General features: G+C 42.8%; 1 protein-coding gene across 2 annotated transcripts in view; it reads right to left on the bottom strand.

Moving 5' to 3' along the window:
* Positions 1 to 14,612, bottom strand: part of PLCB1 (phospholipase C beta 1) — a 444,925-nt gene extending 430,313 nt beyond the window's left edge. For both annotated transcript variants that reach the window (XM_038750967.1, XM_038750968.1), the window contains exon 1: positions 14,197 to 14,612. In XM_038750967.1, the coding sequence (XP_038606895.1) occupies positions 14,197 to 14,295 (99 nt within the window). In that variant the 5' untranslated portion in view covers positions 14,296 to 14,612. The remainder of the gene's footprint in view (positions 1 to 14,196) is intronic.
* Between the last annotated feature and the right edge of the window lie 270 nt (positions 14,613 to 14,882).

The following is a 14,882-nucleotide window of genomic DNA, read 5'->3' as shown; positions in this document are numbered from 1 at the left end:
TTGAGGAAGTAACTATGTAGTAAAAAAAAAAAAAAAAAAAAAAAAAAAGAAAAAAGCTAAAGAACGTATATCTAACAGCATTTACATCAAACTCTATAAGGCCCCTAGTCACAAGAGGATTCCCCAAGCTTTTCCTTGAGTTCCAACGCGCTTTTATATGCCATCCCTTGCTTGATGATGCAACTAAGTATCTAGAATATACTTCTGATCCAACCACAAACTCTCCTAACTTTGCAGGATATCTATCTACACGTATACAAAAGTACATTAAATAACAATGATAATACGGTATTTGCTAAGCACTCACTATGTGCCAAGCACAAGATAATCAGGTCTGACAGTCCCTTTCCTAAACAGGACACACAATCTAAAATGAAGGGAGAACAGGTGTGTAATTCTCCTATGACAGATAAGGAAACTGAAGCATAGAGAATCTAGGTGACTTGCCCAAGGTCACAGACCAGACAAGCGCTGGAGTGGGGAAAGAAATCTTAGGTCACCTGTCTCCTAGGCCTGGGCTTTTTCTACTAAGCCACGCTGGTTCTCATTGTGTGTTTCTAGTTATCTATTATACATGTCTTTCATACTCAAAAATGCTGCTGCTAAGAGTAGTGTGTGTGTGTGTGTGTGTCAGAAGACTTTACTGTCCTAACCCTATTCGTGTTTACAGTACCTGAGGCTTTTTTCACTTTTGCCTTCCCCTTAGTTCTTGTTCCTCAGAAAGCTTCTGTTCCTAAATAGCTTCCTCCTTCCTTGATGGCAGTGTGCTGTGCTAGTCTACTCTGTGCCAACTGACTTTCAATTTTCAACTTAGATGCGGCATCGACTGCAGCTTTCAATTTCTGTTTCTTTAGATTTCTGTTTCTTTTCCCCTTGCCCTCCTTGCTTGCAGTTTTCCGATTTCTGCACATCATATTGCAGCTGCTTGGATATACTACTGTTTTTTCATTCCCTTCATAAGTCACACCCAATACAGCTGCGTTATTGTGAGCGTAGCTACTGTGTCAGATGACTGACTTGGGCTCAGGCCCTTGATGTTTGTAATCCTGTTTTACTATTTCATGGCAAGGGTAGCCTATTACAGATGCAGATGGAACTGCTCAAGGAGTTAGATATGACATCTAAGGAGAATGCACATCTAGCAACCAGAGAGAAAACTGGACAACACTACAACTCTGTAAGACCTTTAGTTTAGTCTGCAGCTTACTACTGCCACACTTGATCTGGCAATTTCCCAAAGGATTTAATTTTCTGTTTCCTTGTTAATCATTACACCATTGGTCAGTGTAATGTCCAATTTCTGTGACAGTTCACTAACAGCATTTAGGTCAGTGCTGTCAATATGGATTTTTGTTATGTGAATGGCTTCCTTTGTATAGGCTGATAAATTGTCCTAGTTTTCTTTGGACTCATCGCCAGCCCTTAACACCTGACTAAATCAAGCATATAGCAAATTCTTGTACGAATGTCTCTTCTCAACTCAAGTCTGTTGAACTGGAAAAGTTTTCTAGAGGAGCCGAAGCATATGCTAAGATCTGCATTCAGGTCTCTTGCTGTATCTAGAAGAAACACGGCTGCATAGAATAAATTGATTAAGAATGGATCCGATAGGTATCCAAGCTTTAATTCCATTGGTGATGGGGAATGGATCGGACAGGACAGATCTGGCTGGGTCACAGCCAATTATCATGAAGTGATCTTGGAACCTTAATGGACTTTTGGGGTAGCCAAGTATGGAAAAGAATTTCCATAATTCAGATTGACTGATGGGGTCAAATCCTTTCATAAGAGATAGAAACACACAGTGGATCTTGGTGATGTTCCCTCTATTTTTTCTCTAAGGTCCTCCAATGATCATGTCCATCACTTGTCTGCTGCATGACCTTGGGCAAGCCACTTAACTCCTCTGTGCTTCAGCTTCCTCATCTGTAAAATGGGGATTACATCCTACTCCTTCCTACTCAGACTGTGAGCCTTATGCAGGGCAGGACTGTGTCCAACCTGATTATCTTGTATCTATCCCAGCACCTGACACATAGTATGCACTTAATATCATAATTATTATGTCCACTGTACCACCATAAGAGCTTAAGCATTTTTTTAATAATGGTATTTGTTATGTGCTTACTCTGTGCCAACCACTGTTCTAAGCACTGGGGTAGATACAAGATTATCAGATTGTCCCACGTGGGGCTCACAGTCTTAATCCTCATTTTACTGATGAGATAACTGAGGCACAGAGAAGTTAAGTGACTTGCCCGAAGTCACACAGCTGACAAGTGGAAGCCGCGATTAGAACCCATGACCTCTGACATCCAAGCCCTTGCTCTTTCCACTAAACCATGCTGCTTTTGGTCAACTACAATATTCTATAGTCAATCCTGTTAGGACTCCAAGGACAGCCCTTAGTACACAGTACTAAGTACACAGTGCTCTGCACACAGTAAGTGCTCAATAAATACGATTGAATGAATGAATGCCATTCTTTTTGCAGGTGCATGGTGGCATCTTTGAGATAAGGTGGCACTTCATCTGTGTTCCGTATGTTGAAGGAGTCCTTTAAGCAGGGTAACTCCCTCCATGCTTATAATTTTCTGAGGCATCAGGCCCAGGAGCTTTGTGTATTTCATGGCTCTGTTGTGGTCACAATTCATGTCGGAACAAAGTCTGTACTTCATCTCATGACTCTGAGATGGTCAATCCAAGAACTGCTGTTTCTTGATCAATGTGTTCTTGGGGGTTACTCCCTTGCAGATGATTACTGTTCCCTCAATAAACTGGAGATGCAATATTCAGCGCTACCATATAATACTATTATGTCCCACTAATTCAGGTAAAACCGGTTCCTTTGTTAACTCTATTCATTTCTACTCATCTTAACCACAGCTATAGTCATAAAGAAACAAAAGGTATAAGCCAAACATGCTGGTCAGAGTACTTCAAATCAAAAAGAGACGCAAATTTTAAGTGTATGATAAACACTGGATGCTTTTCGTTAAGAAAAAAATGAACAGCCTTGTCTTTGAATAAACGCATTAGGTGAATCATTCTGGGAAATTTAAGAAATGTAACCCAATCAACCTTTTCAAAATACCAAATTAACAAGCCAAACATGTACAGGCAGGGATAGTGTCTGTTTGTTGTTATATTGTACTCTCCCAAGAGCTTAGTACAGTGCTTGGCACACAGTAAGCGCTCAATAAATATGATTGAACGAATGAATAAATTTGCATATGCCCATATATTGCCACTATACCCATATAAAAGAAGCCATCAATGGTCAATCAGTGGTTTTCATTGAGCGCTTACCATGTGCAGGGCATTACATTAAGCGCTTGGGAGGAGACAATGGAGTACAGTTGTTAGACCTAAACCCTGCCCACAAGGAGCTAAGCACCAAAAACTGTACTAAGCACTCCGGAAAATCCAAGATAATCAGGTCAGACACAGTCCCTGTCCCCACATAGGGCTCACAGTCTAAAGAGCCACACGGCCCTAAAGGAAACCAAGCCATAATGGCATTAATAAACTCTTTCTATTCACCATTTTAATCACTTTTCCTGAAAATTTATAATTGTAATCAAAATTCTTGGGGCATTTATATTCAACATATGCTGGTATTTACTTTGTCAACTGATTACATATTCATTACTCTATTTATTTATATTTTACTTGTACACGTCTCTTCTATTTATTTTATTTGGATGAACGAATGAATAGGGACCGTCTCTATATGTTGCCAACTTGGACTTCCCAAGTGCTTAGTACAGTGCTCTGCACACAGTAAGCGCTCAGTAAATACGACTGATGATGATATATGTTTGTACATATTTATTACTCTATTTATATTTTACTTGTACATGTCTCTTCTATTTATTTTATTTTGTCAGGATGTTTGGTTTTGTTCTCTGTCTCCCCCTTTTAGACTGTGAGCCCGCTGTTGGGTAGGGACTGTCTCTATATGTCGCCAAGTTGTACTCCCCAAGCGCTTAGTACAGTGCTCTGCACACAGTAAGCGCTCAATAAATACGATTGATGATGATGAAAAAGACCTAGAAAGTACAGCAAATGGATTCCAGGCAATAGTTACTAAGGCCAAGATGGCAAAAATCTGTGTGCACACGAATTTTGTGATTTCTATTTGCAAAAGCTACAAGATTCTAAAAACAGATTTGGTACCATTACAGCTGGCATGTTAAATACAGTTGAATAATGAATTTAAGGGAGAACTTTGCATCAGTCAACTATTCACAATAAAATTCCTTATCATTTTACTCAGTCACTAGTGCCCATAATTAAGCAATTCTAATTTCTAAGCACCAATATACAGGTTACCACAAAGTATGAATGCAAACTGTTATCATTAGGTTGTAACGTCACCAAAAAGTAGTTGCAACCTGGCCACAACTAATTGACAACCAAAACTTCTGAATGAAAGTATTATAATTTTAAAGATGATCAGAATGACTCATGTCCTCATATGCAAAAATACAATTTTCATCAGAAAAAATGAGAAATAAAAATCTATAATGTAAAATGATCACCTGCTTGGAGATATCACATAAGGCTTTCCTGTACCTCAGTTTTCTTATATGTAAAATGGAGATTAAATTATTGTCAGTGCTTAGAACAGTGCTTTGCACATAGTAAGCGCTTAACAAATGCCATCATTATTATTATTATCCCATCCTCTTAGACTGTGAGCACTATATGGGACAGGAGCTGTGTCTGACCTGAGTATCTTGTATGCTCCCTTGTGCTTAGTACAGTGCTTGGCACATAGTAAGATCCTACAAAACACTACTATCATTACTATTTTTAATTCATTAAAGTCTCAAAATTACCTTGTTTGTTATGCCAAGAAGTCCCTAGAAAGATTAGTCACCGATTTATTTTCATAACAATTAAATGGCTTCCTGGATCGGCTATTCTTGTCTTTTCTGCCTAGATAGATCTCGCTGGTTTCACTCCAAGTCAAATTCTGCCCACATAAGCCCCCGGGGAATCACCCGTTAGCTTGGATGGGAGCAGGCGAAACATGCTATAGAGGAAAGAATTTACCGCCATTTGTACCCTGTCACATAATCACCACGCATGCTCCCTTTTAACTCAGACTTCTCTAACACCTTCCAATACTATTTATATTTTCCTTACATCTCTCTAAACTCTCAACCCTGTTTCAACGTTAGCCACATCAGAGTTCCTCAATATTTACTCCTGCTAAATTATAATAAAGGACTCAGTTGATACAATGTTAAGGAAGCCTAAGTATTCAAAGACTATTTAGTATGATGTTGATTTTTTCCCCAGAGTACACCAAAGGATAGCAAGCATTATTCAAAATAATGTGGGAATCAGTGATGCTTAGTGGAAAGAAAGCTGGCTCCACCACTTACCTGCTCTGTAATTTGGGGCAAGTCACTTAACTTCTCTGTGACTCAGTTCCCTCGTCTGCAGAATGGGAATTGAATACATTCTTCTAGACTGTGAGCCCGCTGTTGGGTAGGGACCGTCTCTATATGTTGCCAACTTGTACTTCCCAAGAGCTTAGTCCAGTGCTCTGCACACAGTAAGCGCTCAATAAATACGACTGAATGAATGAATGAATGAATACCTGTTCTCTCACCTACCTAAACTGTAAGCTCCATGTGGGATTTGATTATCTTTCTATCCCAGCACTTAATACAGTGCTTGGCACATAATAAGCACTTACATGCCATAATTATTATTTTAACATATTCTTTACAATTCTGGCAATTAGGACCTGAGCTTTAAAAAGGGACATTCTGAAAGTTGGTTTATTCTTATACCAGGAAAAGCACAAGGTAGTTTAAGATTGGGAGGATTTGGGCAAGGGTTTTTTTTTTTTCATTTTTATTTTTTTTTCATCATGTTGCCTGCTGTTAACCAGACGTAAATCCCATTTTCAATTATCAATATGGTAACTGGTATTATTTGCATTTCAATATGAAATATTTCAAGACTTGAGAAAACAAGAGAGCAAGTCAGTGGTAGTATTCTTATTTATAACTACTGCAAGGAACCAACAAAGAGGAAGACTTATCCTTGATGGGCAAAGGCATCTACTCTCTACTTCCCCACCCCTCTGTCATTCCACCTGAATTTTGGAAAATGACCTGGGGTACAGATGGGGAGATCCAAGCCCAGAGGGCCTCCGAGAATCAGAGAAGCATGGCATGAGACGGGTTCTCTGTGCTTCATTTGGGCACAGGTCTGGAGGTGTGAGCTTCCACTAATTATAGCTGCAGTCTCAATGCAATAGGGGTTAACTGGGGGATAAGTTTTAGACTGGCTTTAAATGGAATCATGGCTATACAAGAACTTTCTCTTGAAACGTTCAATGGGATAATATGCAGTTCTTAATGTTGATCTATGTGCCAAATGTGTCGAAAGAGAAATAAAGCAGTGCATATGTTGTGAGTGCTTTAATAGCCAAATGTTCCACCCTTTGTTAACACTGTTTGTTCCAAATGATAATTTCTGAACCGCGGAAGGGAGTTTTCCAAACGCCTCCTGATTGACTAACTGTGGGTCAGATTCCTTACCATGGCTTACCTCTGATTTGTGGGCTTTAACTCCTTATAGACAAATAAAAGAGATGGGAACAAAAACGCTTTTAGTCTAGAAGGACGGTTCAATTTGAAAAGTCTTCTCTCATCAAGATCACCTATCCTTGTGTCTCCAGTGGAACCCAATCTGGAACTCAGTCATTCTGGATTGCAATTTTCAATACGGATGGAGAGCGACAGTTTTTCCCACAGTACGGTACAAGCCCATTAAGGTCCCATGTCAGAGACAGGGATGGGAATTGCTGCAACTGATCATTCTTCGCCTAAAAGGAGGCACAGAAGTGATAGCCACAATGGGAAAGGTACAAGATTAGTTTAGGGGATTTACTCCAGCATCTATCTCTTTTGGATTTAGAGCACGGCCAAATATTAAGAAAGCAAAATATCAATAAAGTTCTTAGATTATGCTACAATTCATATGGCTTAACACCAACAGGCCTGCTTTGACTCTAAATCAATGTGTTTTCTTGAAAACAAACAAGAATGAGTCCTGAATTGTATTGTTTGGAATACAATCCGGGCAGCTGAGGAGAATGGTAAGAAGAAAAGGAGGGTTGTCTTTTTTACATCTACAATAATGAATAAATGATCAAACACCTAAGAAATATGGTGTGCTGATATCAAACAACGGTTACAATAGTAAAAGGTCATCAGTTCTAGTCCAGTCCTAGCCGCATAACTAAAAATTATAATGCCTTCACAGCACCTTAGTAACCTCCGAAAAATCAGCTCATAGATCTTTGGTTATAAGCATGGCCTGAGACCATTTCAAATGGTATAAATGGCCTCATGTTAAAAGAAGACTGGACTTTTTTCATTTTTACAGTATTAGTTAAGCACTTACTATGTGTCAGACACTGTACTAAGTGCTGGAGTAGATTCAGGCTAAAAGAAGACTGGACTTTTTTCATTTTTATGGTATTAGTTAAGCACTTACTATGTGTCAGACACTGTACTAAGTGCTGGAGTAGATTCAGGCTAATCTGGTTGGACACAGTCTATGTCCAACATGGGGCTCACAGTCTTAATCCCCATTTTACAGATGAGGTAACTGAGGCACAGAGAAGTGAAGTGACTTACCCAAGGTCACACAGCAGACATATAGCAGAGCTGGAATTACAACCCAAGTCCTTCTGACTCTCGGGCCTGGGCAGTATCCACTAGGCCATGCTGCTTCTCCAATTTGCTAGACTGTAAAATCCATGATCTGCACAGAGAAAGGGCTCAATGGCCAGCAAATATGTCTACCAGCTCTACTACACTGTACTTTCCCAAGCACTTAGTACAGTGCTCTGCACACAGGTGTTCCAACATCACTGATTGGCTGATTACTGACCCCACAAAATTAATCAGGTCACAGGGAGAGAGTGCATTTGCCAGACAAAGGCTGGTCCTGTGGTCTACAGTGAGAGTTGTGGGAATTGGCACAGATGGTATCTGCGCTGAACATGTACTATGAACTGACAAGACCATTCTTGCTAAATTCTGAATAATCACTACAATTATTTATGAGCAAGGGATTCATTCTTTCATTCATTCGTTCAATCGTATTTATTGAGCGCTTACTGTGTGCAGAGCACTGTACTAAGCGCTTGGGAAGTACAAGTTGGCAACACATAGAGTCGGTCCCTACCCAACAGCGGGCTCACAGTCTAGCAGGGGGAGACAGACAACAAAACAAAACATATTAACAAAAGAAAATAAATAGAATAGTAAATATGTACAAGTAAAATAAATAGAGTAATAAATCTGTACAAACATATACACAGGTGCTGTGGGGAGGGGAAGGAGGTAGGGCGGGGGGGGAGGGGGAGAGGAAGGAGGGGGCTCAGTCTGGGAAGGCCTCCTGGAGGAGGTGAGCTCTCTGTAGGGCTTTGAAGGGAGGAAGAGAGCTAGCTTGGCGGATGGGCGGAGGGATTGGGGGCATTCCAGACCCGGGGGAGGACTTGGGCTGGGGGTCCACGGCGGGACAGGCGAGAACGAGGCACAGTGAGGAGGTTAGCGGCGGGGTGGGGGGGTGCGGGCTGGGCTGTAGAAGGAAAGAAGGGACGTGAGGTAGGAAGGGGCGAGGTGATGGAGAGCCTTGAAGCCAAGAGTGAGGAGTTTTTGTCTGATGAGTAGGCTGACTGGTAGCCACTGGAGATTTCTGAGGAGGGGAGTAACATGACCAGAGCGTTTCTGCACAGAGATGATCCGGGCAGCAGCGTGAAGTATAGGCTGAAGTGGGGAGAGACAGGAGGATGGGAGATCAGAGAGAAGGCTGATGCAGTTATCCAGTCGGGATAGGATGAGAGATTGAACCAGCAGGGAAGCGGTTTGGATGGAGAGGAAAGGGTGGATCTTGGTGATGTTGCGGAGGTGAGACCGGCAGTTTCTGGTGACGGATTGGATGTGAGGGTTGAATGAGAGAGCAGAGTCGAGGATGACACCAAGGTTGCGGGCTTGTGAGATGGGAAGGATGGTAGTGCCGTCAACAGTGATGGGAAAGTCAGGGAGAGGGCAGGGTTTGGGAGGGAAGATACGGAGTTCAGTCTTGGACATACAGAACACTGATGGTGGCCTGCATGGGGCGGGGGGATACAACTGGGGAAATTAAATTTACAAATGATATATGAGAGGCAAGATTTGATTTCACCACCATCACAACTATCACAAACAGACAAAAAAAGTCCAAAAGAAGCACTTGTGAGATTCTTGCGGGCAGGGACTGTCTACCAACTGCAGTGTACTTTTCCAAACACTTAATCCAGAGATCTGCACACAGTGAGAGCTCAGTAAATACTATTGATTAATTGAAGTAAGGACTAGTAAATTCATGGAGAGAAACAAGTACAAGATGGAGAACTGACCGGCTGTGTGTGAGTACTACAGCAAAAGAAACTAGGCATCACAGTGGACCAAAGTTGAGCATGAATAAACAAAGTAATTTATTTAGGAACCATGAGGTACTTCTTCCATTAAATTTAGAATGGATCCGACCCCTTGAACATGTCAGCATAATGTAAATGGCAGGGAAAACAAACGCCAAGAAAATAATTAAAACAAGAGAAAGATCTAGCTGTGTTTCATGCTTAAAGATGACACTGACAGCAAGATTTTATCGTAAGATTTTATCCAAGAATATGGGTGTGGCTAAAATTAAATGTGCTTTCAACCATCCATTCCACACAGCATGAAAAGACAGCCCTTTAGCATGCTGATGTATTTACTACCTGAAGCACCTGCTGCTGTTTTCAGAGTTAAATGAACGGTGAAGAGTTTTCAAGTATACCAAAAAACTCTCTATAAATGTCAGTAGCTATGCTCCATTCCTTTTAAGACTGGCAAGAGAGAATGGGCATGAACTGCAGAAAGAGAAATTAAATCTGATGTGTATAAGAACACTTGGGCTTGCAGATTAAATCCCGGCAGACCAAGTAATCTACTTCCTATAAGATCTTTCAAAAATAGGATCATCATGCATTAATTTAGGAAAGTCTGGGGCAGCGTTTCTCAAATTTAGTATTGGATCTGCCTCGAAGGGATTCCAAGACATTTTTGGATGGTGAGGCGTCATGGAAATGTGGACTATTAACCAGGGCTAGGTCAAGACAGTTAGCCAGCCTAGGCAAAAGGAAGAGATATAGAAAACAGTTGAACACAAGTTGACCAAAGTTGTGATGCAGTACGAGGAAGAGTGAGCCCTAGCCAAATAGTGGCCTAGTCAAATGCCCAGTTTGCCTATATGGGTAGATTCTGCCCTGCTTTTTGCTGATAGTGGCATCACCCTTCCTAGATAAAACTACTACTGTTCTCCTTCCTAGCCATGCTATCTGCTCCACAACTGGCTCTCCATTTTATCCTATCTCGCCTTGATTACTACATCAGCCTCCTTGCCGACCTTTTAGACTGTGAGCCCACTGTTGGGTAGGGACTGTCTCTATATGTTGCCAATTTGTACTTCCCAAGCGCGTAGTACAGTGCTCTGCACATAGTAAGCGCTCAATAAATACGATTGATGATGATGATGATCTCTTCATCTCCCATTATCAACTTGTCCTTTACTCACTCAACTTTCCAAGGAGTCTCTCCTCTTTTGGAAAGATGGTATTCTACAGTTCTCCCCTTCTCAGCCTCATGAAGACTTTGCACAGCTTTTTTTGTGGATGTTGAAGGCACAGGGGTTGCAGAAACGTTCATGGAGTGGAGCCAGCACTGTAAGCTCAATATGTCCCAAACTGAACTCCTTTTCTTCCCTCCCCAGGCCTTTCCTTTACCTAACTTTACCACTGCAGTTGACAGTTCCCCTCATCATTTCTAGTCTGTGAGCCCATTGCTCGGTAGGGACCATCTCTATATGTTGCCAACTTGTACTTCCCAAGCACTTAGTACAGTGTTCTGCACACAGTAAGTGCTCAATAAATACAACTGAATGAATGAATGATGAATGAGTCTTACCAGAAAGCACTGAGATAAACTAGATGACTTATGAAGACAACCACCCCCCTGCTTTTCTTTTCCCTTTAGAAACTGAAGTTCTAACAAAGTGGTCTATCCTGGACATTTTTCCTGACCACAATTCAAAAGGAATTTAGCTCTTATTCAAAGAGTCCACAACATCACAACAGATCCCAAATACATTTTAAAAAGTCCTGTGGTTTCATGTGTTACTGAAGAAGAGCTTCTATGATTTCATTCAGGAAATCAAAATACTGCAAAAGATCAAATGGGAATTGAGACTGTGAGCCCCACGTGGGACAGGGACTGTGACCAACCCAATTTGCTTGTATCCACCCCAGCGCTTAGTACAGCGTCTGGCACATAGTAAGCACTTAGCAAATACTATCATTATTATCAATCAAAAAAAACCCTCCCATACAGGCTCAAAAGTCACACATAAGTTTTAGGTAGGCTTGGTAGTATAGGTTAAGACAAATGCACATAATAGATGAAATGATTGGCACTCTTGGTTAATTCCAGAATCATCTGGTAAATCTGGTCTGTTCCAAAACGGGCCACTCCTCTTCATACCCGCACCTCAATTCAGCTCCCAAACCCAATCACCTGCCAGGGTCCTTCTCTTTGTCTAACAGAACTATTGTGTGGGGCCCACTAGTTCTTAGACCTGGATAACACTAAAATAGAGAAAAGCAAACACCTAATTCACAAATTCCTGCCCTTCCAAAGTGGAAGACTGAATACTATTTTATGAGTTCCAGCAGAAAAAAAAAATCAAGAAACCCACAGGAATTCTTTAAAACTTACTAATATGAAATAATTTCAGAATTTCTTAATTTGCTCAGATTCCAGGCCACTGCTGTTTCTTCATTAGAGATAATTCAGCATTTCTGTCATTCTTATCACATTAGTAATCTATTAAGGAACAATAAGAATGTATGAGAATGTATGAAAGTTTATGTAGGAAATGTCAATTTGTTTTATTAATTGATTTTGATAGACTGTGTTGCCAATTTGTACTTCCCAAGAGCTTAGTACAGTGCTCTGCACATAGTAAGCACTCAATAAATACGATTGATGATGATGATGATGACTTTGGTCATAACTAAAATATCTGAGTACTTCGTGGCCTGTGATTTAAATCCCTTCCCTGGTACAAAGTCAACCAATTTAGTCAATGGGATGCGTGAAGGGAACTGTAGAATCAGTTTTCAAAACATGTATTATATAAATCCTGTCTATGTTTTCCTTCAAGCTCTGATAATTACCGCTACCTTTCAAGGAAACAATGGCATTACTGTTTGTTTTCTCAAATGGATAAGTTAAAACACCCATATAATTGAATTGAGTCAGTAACCGGAATGCTTTAGTCATGTGTTAACTGTTTTTCATAGAAGAAAATAGTTTCAAAAAAGAAAAATGTCCTGATGGATATATTTTCATTCACTGAGTGGAAAGATCTTCTCAAGCAGGAAGAATATCCATTCTCTCGTAAAGGTGCCTAACTTTTCTGGATCCACTCAATCTGCACTCTGCCTAAGGAACTTACTGAATTTTTCATGACAGAATGCTGAATGAAAGGCTGTAACATGAATGAGAAAAAACCCCCACAGAAGTCCTGCCTTCTGTCGCCACTAAATCCGGAAGAGCCTCCGAAACCGAAGATAAAGGTCAATGCCAAACACTTGGTCCTTGACGGAGGGCAACTCTGGTAACGTGATACAAGTCTTTGAGGCTGTAACACTTCTCACTTGAACTTTCTCCTGCCTTCTTGGTCGCCCCCACTAAATTGTGCAGGTACACAGTGGGGTCCACTTCGCAACAAGGGGCATTTTCACACCCTCCTGGAGAAACCTTCCGGCTTTCCCAAATCAGTCCCTACGCTTGGCATCCGTCGTGCCGCTCACCCTCAAATTCCTCCTTCTGTTAATCCCTTCTCCCCCCAACTCTCTCTCCTCGACCAATTTAATCATCCTTCACAGAGGGCAACTCTGGTAACGTGATACAAGTCTTTGAGGCTGTGACACTTCTCACTTGAACTTTCTCCTGCCTTCTTGGTCGCCCCCACTAAATTGTGCAGGTACACAGTGGGGTCCACTTCGCAACAAGGGGCATTTTCACACCCTCCTGGAGAAACCTTCCGGCTTTCCCAAATCAGTCCCTATGCTTGGCATCCGTCGTGCCGCTCACCCTCAAATTCCTCCTTCTGTTAATCCCTTCTCCCCTCAACTCTCTCTCCCCGACCAATTTAATAACAACTCTTTTGGGGGTGCCCCACCCGAAAAGATGCCAATTAAATGTTTGGGGAGCAACCACCTGCGGCCCCTTCGCTCAGTTGAAAGTAGTGTGCTTTCCAGTTTCTGCAAAACTCGGGGCATCAAGTGATGCTTTATTTTCAAAGTAGTTTGAGAGGGATGAGGCGAGCTGTGCACTCATCTGGAGACTCCTAATGTACACTCCACATTGGGTGCACTTTGCCACCTGGTTGAGAAGTCCACACTGATCTTGTCTCCTGGGTAAAACAGCAGGCTGTCAAGGCCACTGAAGTTCAGGCCCCCGCATGCCCGACCCCATGGCTCTTTCAGCCTTTTTCTAGGATGCAAATATTGCAACAGCCCCACGCAACCCCATGCCCTTTCCTTTTCCAACCTGTGCACTTTGTGGTGACCCTTATCGACTCGCTCTCCCCATTGCCTAACCACCAACGTATTCCTCCCTCCCCCACCTAATAATAGTAATAATAATAACAGCATTTGATAAGCATTTACTATGGGCAAAGCACCGTTCTAAGCGCTGGGGGGGATACAAGGTGATCAATCTCAATCAATCGTATTTATTGAGCGCTTACTGTGTGCAGAGCACTGTACTAAGCGCTTGGGAAGTACAAGTTGGCAACATATAGAGACAGTCCCCACCCAACAGTGGGCTCACAGTCTAAAAGGGGATCAGGTTGTCCCACGTGGGGCTCACAATCTTAGTCCCCATTTTGCAGATGAGGTCACTGAGGCCCAGGGAAGTTAAGGGACAGGCCCAGAGTCACACAGCCGATCAGTGGTGGGGCCGGGACTGGAACCCAGGACTTCTGACTCCCAAGCCCGACCTCTTGCCACGGGGCCACGCTGCTTCTCGGGCATGGAGGTGAAGGGGGCCCCCTCCGAGCCCTACTTACATCATCCCATTTGACGAATTTGGTGCCCTTCTTCAGGTGGTCCGAGACGCAGACGGGTTTGAGCTGCAAGGCGTGAACTCCTGGCTGGGCCCCGGCCATCTGCACACATTGAGGCTTCCCAGGCAAGGAGAGGTGGCCACGGTCGAGCAAGACGAAGGAGGTGGTGGGCGAGGTGGGTGCCCGCCCCTCCTCCTCCTCCTCCTCCTCCCTCCCGTCCTCTTCTCCTCCTCCTCCTCCTCCTCCTCCTCCTCGTGGGAGGGAGGTAGAGCTCAGCGGGCGAGTCCTCCGGGGAGGCGGTGGTCCATAGCGCCGGAGGGCAAGTGGAGGCAGGAGCCGCAGCGGCTGCAGAGAAAATAAGGACGGGCCGGCGGAGCTCCTGCTGCTGCTGTTGCTTCTGTTGCAGCTTTTGCTGCTGCTGCTGCTGCTTCTGTTGCAGGTTTTGCTGCTGCTGCTGCTGCTGTTACTGCTTTTGCTGCTGCTGCTGCTGCTGCTGCTGTTGCTTCTGTTGCAGCTTTTGCTGCTGCTGCTGCTGTTACTGCTTTTGCTGCTGCTGCTGTTGCTTCTGTTGCAGCTTTTGCTGCTGCTGCTGTTGCAGCTTTTGCAGCTGCTGCTGCTGCTGCTTCTGTTGCAGCTTTTGCTGCTGCTGCTGCTGCTGCTTTTGCTGCTGCTGCCGTGGCTGCTTTTGC

This window comes from Tachyglossus aculeatus, chromosome 9 (assembly GCF_015852505.1).
Source record: "Tachyglossus aculeatus isolate mTacAcu1 chromosome 9, mTacAcu1.pri, whole genome shotgun sequence".
Taxonomy (NCBI): domain Eukaryota; kingdom Metazoa; phylum Chordata; class Mammalia; order Monotremata; family Tachyglossidae; genus Tachyglossus; species Tachyglossus aculeatus.
This window is presented reverse-complemented; position numbering and strand designations above follow the sequence as displayed.